The sequence below is a fragment of the Nycticebus coucang genome, chromosome X, assembly GCF_027406575.1.
Source record: "Nycticebus coucang isolate mNycCou1 chromosome X, mNycCou1.pri, whole genome shotgun sequence".
NCBI classification, from domain to species: Eukaryota; Metazoa; Chordata; class Mammalia; order Primates; family Lorisidae; genus Nycticebus; species Nycticebus coucang.
This window is the reverse complement of record NC_069804.1, coordinates 105,146,841-105,159,320: the sequence shown is the minus strand read 5'-3', so window position 1 is coordinate 105,159,320 and position 12,480 is coordinate 105,146,841. Positions and strand designations below refer to the sequence as shown.

The window sequence follows — 12,480 nt, the reverse complement described above, 5'->3', positions numbered from 1 at the left end:
GTAACTGAAAGAGCAAAGATATTTCTTTAGATGCCCTGAAGTAACTTCAGTAATACTCTATAATTTCTAGAGTGATAGCAAAAGTGATTATCTAATCTCCAAGGTAAGTCATAACTTTGAAGAGACAGCAATATGTAACTACTTTATCTTGCTGTCAGAAGGCTGAAAACTAGAGAGCTTTTAGATGTGTGCTTCAATCTTTCTCCCTGCACCCAACAGGAGAGAAATATTATACTAATGCTTAACAGGATCTAGAATGAAAGAAAGAAACTTTTGGTAGAGGCTAATAAAATTGTAATATACTTTTATGAAACAAGGTAAAGGACAATCTTAGATATAAATCAAATTAAGATAGTCAAAAAGCTGTCATTTACTTGAAGGCATTTATATAAGATATTAACACTGAGAGAAAGGGGTACCTCAGATTCTACCAAGCCTTTACAAGTAGCAGCATCATCTTAAAAATAGTAATCACAAAATTCAAAGAAGCTAAGTCAAAGCAGAAAGGCAGAGAGGGAGAGGAGGGGGAGGGAGGGAAGGGAGGAGTGGTGGGAGGAGGGGAAGGAAGGGGAAGAAGGACGAGGAGGAGAAGGAGCTGAAGAGGAAGGGGGAGGGGAAGAACATTGTAACATTCCCTTGCTATCAACAGCACTGACTTTAAAGATCATAATAGAAAGACTAGCTAAATATGTCAGTTCTCCAAAGAGCTACCTACTGCAAGTAAGAACTATGGGGAAGCAATGGGGGGATTTATTTTGATTCATTGCTTCTAACTATACTCCTTCAGTAACCTAATTTTATTTCATGTATCATCTTTAGTATAACATAGCTAGTGTTTTTCTTCCATAATGGATTAAAGGTGATGAGGAGGAAATAGTAGCGATCTTATTAGAAAATAAATCAATATTCTGTGGTTACATCTGAATCCAGAAATATAAAATACTTAATAAGTAAAACAACTTTTATAAATATTGACATAAAGAAACAAGGTAGAATATGTTCTACGATTAAATTATTAATTTAACAATTATGGCTAATATTTTTTAAGCCTTACCTTCTTTGAAAATTCCACTGCTCTTTGTTCACTTTCTTCAACTTTTGCCTTGTTCACACAAGAATCTATTAAGATTGACCAAAAGTGATTAGAAATTATGACATGAGATCTCTAGGCAAAAGATGGCTACCAGCCTGTAATTCTACTATGCAGGCTATCACTTTTATGCCAATCACTATTAAAGGGAAATTAATCTATACTACAAGTAAAACATAAGTGACCACATTTTGTTTCTTTAGCATACTAACTGAATTCAGTGATAATATTATTGAGGCACAAAACTAAGCATCCATAAAAGTAGGGTGGACATAAAGTTCATGTATAATTTAAAATAGTTGTAACTTTAAATTACACACAAACTTTATGTCCATTCTGTATATCTGATTATATTATTAAGGATATTCAATTATTTTTCAACTTTTACAACTATATACCCTTCAGAAAATTATTTTTACAGCTTATTATTGGTGTAGATGTGGCAAAGACTTAATGTTTAAGATTATTAAGATTCAAAATGGCATTTTTTAAGAAGCTGGAGGGATAGACTGGCATTCATTAATTCAGAATTTCTAGTGAAAGATTTTACTTCTGATCTGTGGCAAAATGTGTCATATACATAAGTAAACAAACTTGAAACTTTTAAAGTCCCATCAAACATTTCAGAATACAAATATGTGCAAAGGCTCTTTTGGTAACATTGTACCTCTCATTATTACATACAAGTCTATTCTGTATCTAGCAGTTCTACACCTACTTACCCCAAAGAAACGAAAACATATATCTGTACCCAGACTTATGTATGAGTGTTCATAGAAGCTTTATTTATAATAGCCAAAAAGTGGAAAAAACTCAAATGATGGTCAACATGAGAAGGTATAAAAAAATAGTGGTGTATCAATATAATGGAATACTGTTCAGCAGTATAAAGGAATGAACCATAGATACATGTGTATTACAACATGAATGCATCTCAAAATAACTATGCTGAATGAAAGAAGACTAAAAGAGAATATACGCTATATGTTTCTATTTATATAAAATTTTATGTAGGGAAATTAATAAGAGAAACTATAAATAAAATGGAAATAGTAAGAGAGATCAGTAGCTGTCTCAGGATGGGAGTCATGGGAAGAAGGGACGGAAAAGAGAATGCAGACACATTAAGGGGTGATGTAGATGTTTAGTATCTTGACTTTGATGATGGTCTTAAGTATACATAGAAATATCAAAATTACCAAGTTGTATACTTTAAATATAGGCAGTTTTTCTTATGTCAAATTTATTACAAACAGCCTTTTTATTAAAATAATGAGAGGCTGGAATAAAGTGACCAAGGAGGAAAGTGGTAAATGATGGGGTCAAAGATGGGACATACCTGTGCTGTGCTAGCCATGGTTGGTAATGATTTTGATTTAAATTTCAATGAGAAAGCATTGGAGAGTTTTAGGCAGAGATCTGATATGATCCGATTTATGAAAGAGACTTATAGAACTGTTAAATCAGAAGAGCCTCTAATCTCTTCAGGTCTAAGCAATCTCAAAATAGAGATCCATTGATTTCCTAGAAGTTCTTAAAGCCCTGATAATTTTAGTGTGTATGAATCTCTGTGTGATATAATGAAAGTTTGACAGCATTCATCAGGTTCTCAAAAAGGATTTTTTTTAAATAGTAGGAACTACTCACATATTGGACTTATTCGCTTTTAGAATTGAGGAAACTGAAACCTAGAGAAGTTCAATGATTTGTTCACAATCACCTAGACGACATGTGGATGAGGTTATAATGGGTTTACAATACTGACTATTCTATCTCACCCGATGGCTTCATCTCTCCTCACACGCATGCTTTTGATTAATAGTATACAATCATCATAAGTACCTGACACACAGTACAGAAATATCTGTTGAACACTGAACAAGGTAGCCAAAATCAACAACAGAATGAATATGTGTGCCAACTACAGTTTATAATGGATTATAAGCCAATACATATATTTGGACACAGTCTCTTATGACTGTGACTCCCTCAACAAAATATAAACTACAGGGTGGCACCTGTGGCTCAAAGGAGTAGGGCGCCAGCCCATATACTGGAGGTGGCGGGTTCAAACGCGGCCCCAGCCAAAAAGTGCAAAAAATATATATATATATACACACACACACACACACACACACACACATACACATACTACTAAGCTTAGCAAGCTCAGTGAAAAATATGCAGTGAGGCTGGCATTCTCATTCACTGCCAAGTAACATAAATTGGCAAAAGCTTTCTGAAAAGCATTTGGCCTATGAAAGTTCATACCCTCACTTACAGAAGGAAATCAATCCTAAGGAAATAAGAAAAACCAAACATTTATACACAAGAATGTCCACAGCAGATTCATTTATAATTGTGAAAGCGCAAAATTAATCTAGATGTACAGTAAGAAAGGACTGATTAGGGTGATTATGATATTAAAGAAAATGGAATATTATACAGACATCAAAAGTCACACTTTGAAGGTTAACTGAAAAAATTATCATAATGCTCCATGAAAATTAGCATATAGATAGACAAGTAGATGGATAATAAAGAGCTGTAAGGAAAGGTACTGAGCTGAAAAGACAGCAATAATGGTAGTTTATCACTATATAAGTCTGTAGAATGCCTGTATGTAGGTCATTACAAAAGTTTTGAGACAGACTATATTATGGTCCATTATTTTACTTCCAAGAAACACAGCCAACAATGTCCTTTCCTTTTTTTTTCTTTTGACAATGACCCTTCTAATTCACCTATGCAAGTTTCAACTTGCTCAACTTATGGGTATTGCTGGGAGAGTTTCATTTGTTTCTGTCTGCAGAGATTTTACATTGTTTTTTGATTTTGTGTATCTCAATACTTTCATAATGAGCCTCTTGATAAATGTATGTTTGAAAACAGAAAAGAATGATACATAAATAATAATAAGGTATCCATCTTTGAATATTACTGTTAGTCTGCCCTGTGCTTAAGGAGTGAAAAATAATATACAATTGGCATTCAACAGCTATTGTTTTCTTTCTTTAAAGACAAGACAAATGAGTTCATGGTTGAACCTTAGCAATAGTGATTTCGATTAGGTATAAATAAAACTGCTTAACTGTAAGAACAGATAGCCTAGCATATTTCACAAGGGAGGCATCACATCATCCTTCAGTGACTGTCCCAGAAAGTATTGCTAACTACCAGTCTAGGATGATATAAGGTCATTTCCTCAGCAATCTAAGGAGATGAACATGATCACCTCAAATTCTTTCCTCAGTCTGAGGTCCATGAAAATATAAATTGACCTATTCGATTGGTTTAAAAGGTCCCAAGTTACTGAAATAAACCTATTTCTTTTCTCAAATGTGAACACTAATAACATAACTATAATACCAATGAGACCCTATTGTACATATGATTTCTACAAAACCTCTAAGGTGCCAGGATAAAATGAGTTAAAAGATTTCATAGTCATGTTTCTAAATAGCAAGGCATTCGTCTATAACATATAATGGCTTTTTGTGGGACACTGAGTTTAACCTGAATTCAGTAGTGTTAAAACTTATTAAACTGGTTAATATGTCTAGTGACAGAGGCAGAATTTTTATGATTATCATAATTAACAATTGCAGTGTTTGAGTACCCATGGACACACTGATTTACCAGATATGTATGAATAGCAGTAATAATAGTGCCTTTTATAAAGAAGATATAAAATACAATCAAAGGACAGTGAGGATTATATTACATACCTATTAGATGAGTTAAATCGATGTCTAATCTTTGCCTGTACTTGAAGTCTGGATCCATACCACTGCAGTGCAGCACTATCTGTGAAACACACTCCTCAATTATTTTATAATACTGTGGCCTGAAAATGAGAGAAAATATTCATGAATCCCTTTTGTATGTATGCAAATCAATTTTTCCTAGAAGGGATTCAACAACTAAGTCTTTTCTAGTGCCTTCTAGCCATCACTCCCATAGGAGAAATATGCCTAAGCTTAAAGATTGTCTGTATATTACAGTGTTGAAGCCATTGCAATATAATCAACTCCAAACATTCAGTAACTTAACACTTTAGTTTGCAGGGATTCATGCTTGTGTTCAAAGACATTTATCAAACTTATCTATTTACTCAAACTCTTGCTTGTAAAGTTAATGAAAAAAATGAGCTGTTAGTCCTATGTCCATGGATACAGAAATGGTTTTAAGTATCTACAAGTTCTCATTTTCAATAAGGGCTAAGTTTCTTGGCATTAGGTTGGCAAGCAATGTCTTGAATTTACTAAAGTACTTTTACCCAAGATAGCTGTAACAGCTTACAGATCCGGACTGAGCCACTTATGTTACAGACTATTCCAAAGATCTATTCATGCACCGTATTTTAAAACATCCATTTGAAAAAGCATACACACTTAATATGCATGGCTATAGCCTCAATTTGTCTAAAGTGTCAAAGGTTTTAAAACATATCCTAATTCTGTAATCAATCAAGGTAATTCTGGCCTTAAAAAATGACCACTTGCATACTACAAAAGTTTTTTAAAAGAACTTTTGCATTAAAATTTGGGATAGATTTAGTTTTTGTCAGACGGCAATAAATTCAACAGAGAAAAATCAGTAAGAAGTACTACTATAGGCAAATTATGACATAAACATGCCCAAATACAGTGAGCTGGAGACTCGCCAATCAACTAAAGTTTGAAAATTAAGGCAAATAGATTCCAATTGCTTTTCCATGTCTTTAGTCATGGGGCTTATCCCAAGAATAAGAATAAATAATAAAATATATTACATATGTGGGGCTTTTTCAAGTTATCCTCAGGTCTAGGGTAAATAACAGTGGGTTATAATTTCAGTCTACCCAACAATCACTATTTGGGTAAATGAGGGAAACACACTGTTCTCTTTCAGGCCAATTTAATCATCCCTACACACTTCTGCCTCACGTGGATGTTTTTAGGATGCAAAAGATGCCATATGAGAAGAACTTCTCACTTACTCATAGTTACCAGAAATAGATACTTTCACACAAATAATGTCCCCAGGCAATTGAGTACCCATGGGCAAAGTATCCCTTTAATTTTTAGAACTAAATTTAGAAAACAACAATCATTTTGAATGCATTACTGCTTTTCCTGCTCAAAAAATATCATGTAATTTAATATGTTTAACAATTCTCTATGTTTCTATAACATTGCAAGGCCCACCAAATTATTGTACTGTTCTGAACTATAATAGTTCTCTGTTTTCTTTTAGAGCTGTCATTTTTGCTGCAACATTACCTAATATTCATGTTAGCCTTCTTTTTCCCTTTAATCAAGCAGGTTTTGAGAAATCAAAGAACCTATGTTGTCAGAATTTCATGCAAATTAAAGTATGAAGAAAAGCTAAGAGTTTCCTAAATAGTTAAATATAACATCGTAGTCACAAGTCTGTGGATAATTTCAGTCACTCAGAAAACTTTGTATAACTTTCTGGTTTCCAGTTAACTAGATTAGTAAAACATTTAATTTTATGGGCTATTATCATAGTCTTTTGTTTTGAGGAATTGCATTACTGGACATAAAACCGAAATATTAGCATTATTTTCTTAGATGTTAAGATCACATTTATTACTAGATAAATGCTATAAAAGAAACACAGAAATAAAGCTTTCTTTAAAATGCACAAGATAAAAATCTAAAAATTCTACCCTAGAATCTTCAGTGCTGTCCCTGTTACCATTATGTCGGAAAGAATATCCATCACAGAGTCAGTAAAATCTGTTGCATTCCTTGCTACCAAAAGTCTTATCGCTAGGGGATCCCATTTTTATAAGTAAATCTCTCCCTTCTGACCCAATTAAAAATAAATGAACATGTTTTTAAAAATATTACCTAAAGTAGTCAAACCCTTATACTATAAGTATGAATATAGGCATATATTACCTAGGCCCCACTACGCTGTTAATCTTCCTTTAATACCCCAAATTATAAAATAGTACTTTCAGAATTATATCCTACCTGATATAATAATCGTTTCTGATGAGCAAAAAATGTTGTAGAATGGATAATAAATAATTTTCTGCAGCAGTGTCCTTCAACATATTATACAGAAGATGGTATATTTCATTCATATCAGTAGAAAGTAAGTAAAGGAAAAAAAGCAACTAAATTTTTTAGAACACGAAATATCGTTTTGCTTTTATTATTATTTCTAACCTTCAACTCCGTGATCCAGTATTTAAAAGATTTACAAAAAGGAAATTATTCTATGGAATCATTTTAACCTTTTAATAGAGGAATAGACTTAAAGAGCATTTCCTTTTTTTTTTTTTTCTTGCAGTTTTTGGCCAGGGCTGGGTTTGAACCCGCCACCTCTGGCATATGGGGCCGGCACCCTACTCCTTTGAGCCATAGGTGCCGCCCTTAAAGAGCATTTCCAAGACCATCTGAGTGTCAAACTCTTAAATGTCAGTTATTCATTATATTTTCAACCAGATTGTAACTGGTACCATTGGAACAGGAACCCCATCAGTGAAAATGGTTTCCTCTTGATCTTCCTGTGACCGTGATAGAGAACCTATTTTATTCATACAAGCCACTACTACTGTATTTATCACTGCCACATAATACAGAAGGCAAATGAGTATGTCGTGAACTGCTAAAAGGTCACAAAACTCATTTTATTTTATCTAGATGAAATAGTAACTAAATCTGAAATTATTATTGTTTCTATTCATTTTGTATTTCATTATTTGAGAAAAAATGGAGAGTAGAGACACTGAAGGTTGAAACATTTTTCTTAGAATATAAAGAGAATGGTAGAAGTTCATAAGTTTTTAGTAAACTAAAAATTTTTAAAAATGAATTCATTTTTATTACAAAAGTGAGGACCTGGAAAATCAATGTAAAATAAAGGTAAAAGACAAGATGTAATCCAACATCCTACAAATAACCTGAAATGTCAACATTTTCTCTGAAGTAGAATTAAATATATGATGGATTACTTCTTAGATGCCACAGAAGAGTATTATAAGTCTCACAAGGTCTTTCAAATAGCTACTCAATGGATCCAAAAATAGCAGTATGGGTACAGCTTGATTATAAGAGAACTCCATATAAATTAATATATTCATTAACTGATATAAATTTCTTTTAATATTAGAAAAGCCAGTGAAAACTAGCATCACTAATGGTGAATAAAATATTACTAGACATTATTCCTTATAATAATAACATTATTATTTCCTGCACACACATTTAACCAGTACCTATGTGTGTAAGACTTTCATAGGAGTATTGTAGTAAAAAGATGAAACATAACATTTTTGCCCTCAATCTCAAAAGGGCAGAGAAGTGTACATAAATAAAATAGAACAAACAAACTACTGTGGGAGTTTCAAGGGGGGTGGGTATAGTACTTCTAGCTTTTGGTGGGGGGTAGGGAACACAATACTGAGAAAAAGTCCAACTAAAAGGTCATTTTAGTTCTGAAGTGTTTCCCAACATTCCCAGAATCCATAAGTAAGAAATTTAATCGGTGTGAAACAAATGGCCAGCAATGCTATGATAATCATCCCTTAGATCTAAAATCATTTCTTACAAAATCATTGCCATTGGAAGGTTATATACTAGTTATATTTGACTCAAATGCTTGGACCACATAGCCTTGTTATGGTCAGATACTATTGTATCAAAGTATCTTTGTTATTGTCAAGAAACACAACAAGTTGTATGGGAAATAATACATTTATTTGAATGGGACTATATCCCTAAGTCACTGGAGTACCATTTAATAAACTAAAAAGGTATATTACCTACAGTTGCATATGAACTCAATGAACTTTTCCTCCAAATCCTTATATGTTAGACATACTGCCTCAGGCTTTTCTCTATTCAAGACCACTGAGCAGAGTACACCTAAAATACAATGAGTCTTTGTGCAGCTTTCAATATATTCTGTGTAAATCATCAGGACAGTCTGACAGTTCCTCGGCATGAATCTCAAGGACAGGATCACAGCGAGGTCTAAATGTAAATAAATGGATATAAATTGGGCTGGCAGACAAGAACGCTAATAATGGTCTACAAATCTCTTTTTCACAATACATGCAAAATTATTTTTGTGGTTTGTCAAAGGATATTCCATTTCTGCACGGATGTCATTGAGACGGTGTGATAATTCAGTTAGGTCGTCCTCTTTGTTCTCATCAAATACTTTCAGCTGAATGTCAAGCTCATCATTCTCTTTTTCTTTTAGATCCTAATATATAAACATAAAACTTAACAAACGAATAACAGTTTGACAACAGCATAGTTAGATAATAAAGGGTAGAACACAATCATTCATTTATATACACAGAAGCAATTTCAAATATTGACCCAGGCACTTGGTTTCCTGAAAGAAAGTAAATGTAGCTAAATTTTTCTATTTCAAAATAAAAGGACCTCATTGCATTCCTTGCATTTTCTTTCTCATGCCCCAGATTTTAATTATTCACATAAAAAAATTAACGATCACTTCCACAACAGAAAAAAACTAATTGCTAACAACCCAAATTAAACGCTGTCGTTTTGACTAAACACACTAATCAAAGATTGCAAGAGAACTCATGCAGTTAGAACATTCACATATGCCTCTGGCAAAAAATGCAAATATAGATCGATTGTATTAGTGAAGAACAAATGCAAGGATATATTCAAGCACAACAGTCCCAAGTATGGCGTTAAAAGTCGTATAAACAAATTAAAATGATATTTTGTGATTTTAAAGCAAAAAGGCATTAGGACTTTTTATTAAGCTATATATCTAGTCTCCTCCCCCACCTTTCATTTTTGCTTAGCCTGATCACAAGATACCAACTTGAGCATAAAATATATGTTTTTGTAATACATTATAAGCACATGCATTACAAACCTCTGATAATTTTCAAAATAATAGTATAAAAAAACTTTGGAAGCATGCCACACTAGAGATTGTTGAGCTTAATATATATCACCTGGAATATCTTTTAATATGTGTCCATTAAGTTGCAGGTTTCAAAACCCAAATCGATAATCACAACTGTGGATGTTCAAGGGTGATACCGAAAATGGGACTAGGATGTTCAGAGCTGAGCTTCAACTCTAAAAGGAAATGCAAGCACGGTGTACTTCAAATTAGGTAGATAAAACAAAAAGGGATGCATTTCTTGTTTCTATAGAACAATTATATTAATAAATGGAGGTGCAATGGCTATTACTGAAGCCAACTTAAACAATTTCTAGATGCTCTTTTTCCAACGTTGACATACATATTATTTTACTGAAAATTTACCTAGGGAACATATGAAAATAGTACTAATGTTAACTACATAATTTCATTAAAACACATAACAAATAAATGTATTTACACATAGTTTCCACTTTAAGAATGACTTGCAGGCTGGGCATGGTGGCTCACGCCTGTAATCCTAGCACTCTGGGAGGCTGAGCGGGTGGATTGTCTGAGCTCACAGGTTAGAGACCAGCCTACGCCAGACCTAGATCCCGTCTCTAAAAATAACTGAGCGTTGTGGTGGGCACCTGTAGTTCAAGCTACTTGGGAAGCTGAGGCTGAGGCAAGAGAACCACTTGAGCCCAGGAGTCTAAGGTTGCTGTGAGCTATAACGCCATGGGATACTCTACCCGAGGGCTACTGAGTGATACTCTGTCTCAAAAAAAAAAAAAAAAAAAAAAGAATGACTTGCTTTAAGTCTAGTTTTCCATTTCAGAGGGGAATGAAGAAATTTGTTGGAATGCAAAATTGTCTACCATTGGTAGATCATATTATCAGGTGATTTCTGAACTCTACATAGAAAATCATAGAAGCCAGACACACTCAATATGCTGGTCATTGAAGAAACAAGCTTTTACACATAAAAGTATGGATTTTCCCTTATTTTTATGTTATAATATATTCTCTCTCTCATCATAAAACTTGAACATTTGCAAATATGTTGAAAAACAGGAAAAACAGGAAATTTGAAGTTAAATGCTGTTGTTTGAAAAACAGGAAATTTCAAGTTAAATGATGCTATTTAATTAGCATAAGCATGATGTTATTTAATTAGTATTTAATTAGCATGATTAAAATATTTTTAGTGAAAATAACTGGTAAATGTGTAATTCAGCTCTGAATTAGGTCTAGACATTATCTATACCATATATATAGAATGTAAGCATATATAAGACAAAATATAAATACAGATAGGTATACATGCAATATTTTGTAAATATTCTTTATTATTAATGCTTCAAGCCTATTAAAATCCAGTATGTACTCATTTATCATCATCCACAGATTCTTAGAACTTGTCACTCGAAGCAAAACACATAACAAAATCAGTACTTTCTTCTCTTCAACATTGTAACAAAACAACATAATTTGAGGGCCTGCTATACATAATTTCACTTCAAGCCACACTTTCCAAAATCTACTAATGACATTAAGCGAGGATTTCCTGCAAATATATATGTATACATGTGTATACTTTCTAAAACTTCCTTTCAGTAAGATCTCAAACCTTGAAGATATATCCATAAACTTTTTTTTAAATTTCAGATTAATATGAGGGTACAAATGTTTACCTTATATTGTTTTCATTTCTTAGGTAAAGTTCAAGTTGTAGTTGAGCCCTTCACTACGGGAAGTGCTGAATACCCTTACATTGTGCACATTAGGTGAGACCCTACCAATCATCATCCCTCTTTCCCTTTCTCTTTTCTCTCCCCCTCCTCCCTGTTATTAGAATATACTTGCATTTTTCTTTCAAGTGGGTGTGTAGTTTATATATTGGTTTCATATTAGTATCGAGTACATTGGATTCTTGTTTTTCCCTTCTTATGATATTTTACTAAGAAGAATGTGTTTCAACTCCATCCAGGTAAATACAAAAGATGATATATCTATAAAGTCTTAATGAAACAATAATGAATTTATAAAATTTATACAGCACAAATAATAAGACAGATGTCCTATAAAATAAAATGGAAATGTATTACTAAAGTTCTATATTTTAAAATGTGGAATGTCACAAAATTATTGAATTACACTGTTATTAATTATGTAAAATATTGTAAATACACTCCAGTTATTTTTTAAACAGACCTGCTGCATACAAATGGAACTTTCTTTGCAGAATCCCTGAAATATATAATTAGCTTTCTATAACATAATTTTCATCAAAAGAAATCAAAGTCTATTACCAACGCGCTACTGATTAACAATCAAACAAGCAAAATTGAGTCTTCAAAAGAATAAGAGTTTGTTGAGTCTTTTCAAAAGAGATAAAGTATGCCCATTGACTACCAACATAATTTCAAGGAACTAAGTTGTTCCTTCACATAATTGATTTACCTAATATTTACTTAATTTACTTAACTAAATAAAAGGCAGATGGAGAAAAC

At 32.8% G+C, this 12,480-nt stretch overlaps 1 protein-coding gene across 3 annotated transcripts in view; it reads right to left on the bottom strand.

The window, feature by feature from the left end:
- The window catches only part of DIAPH2 (diaphanous related formin 2), a 1,060,116-nt gene that overhangs the window by 740,217 nt on the left and 307,419 nt on the right, over nucleotides 1–12,480 (bottom strand). For all 3 annotated transcript variants that reach the window (XM_053581174.1, XM_053581176.1, XM_053581177.1), the window contains 4 exons: nucleotides 9,198–9,316; nucleotides 7,075–7,191; nucleotides 4,819–4,937; nucleotides 1,055–1,119 (listed from right to left, as the gene is read on the bottom strand). In XM_053581174.1, coding sequence (XP_053437149.1) covers nucleotides 1,055–1,119; nucleotides 4,819–4,937; nucleotides 7,075–7,191; nucleotides 9,198–9,316 — 420 coding nt within the window. The remainder of the gene's footprint in view (nucleotides 1–1,054; nucleotides 1,120–4,818; nucleotides 4,938–7,074; nucleotides 7,192–9,197; nucleotides 9,317–12,480) is intronic.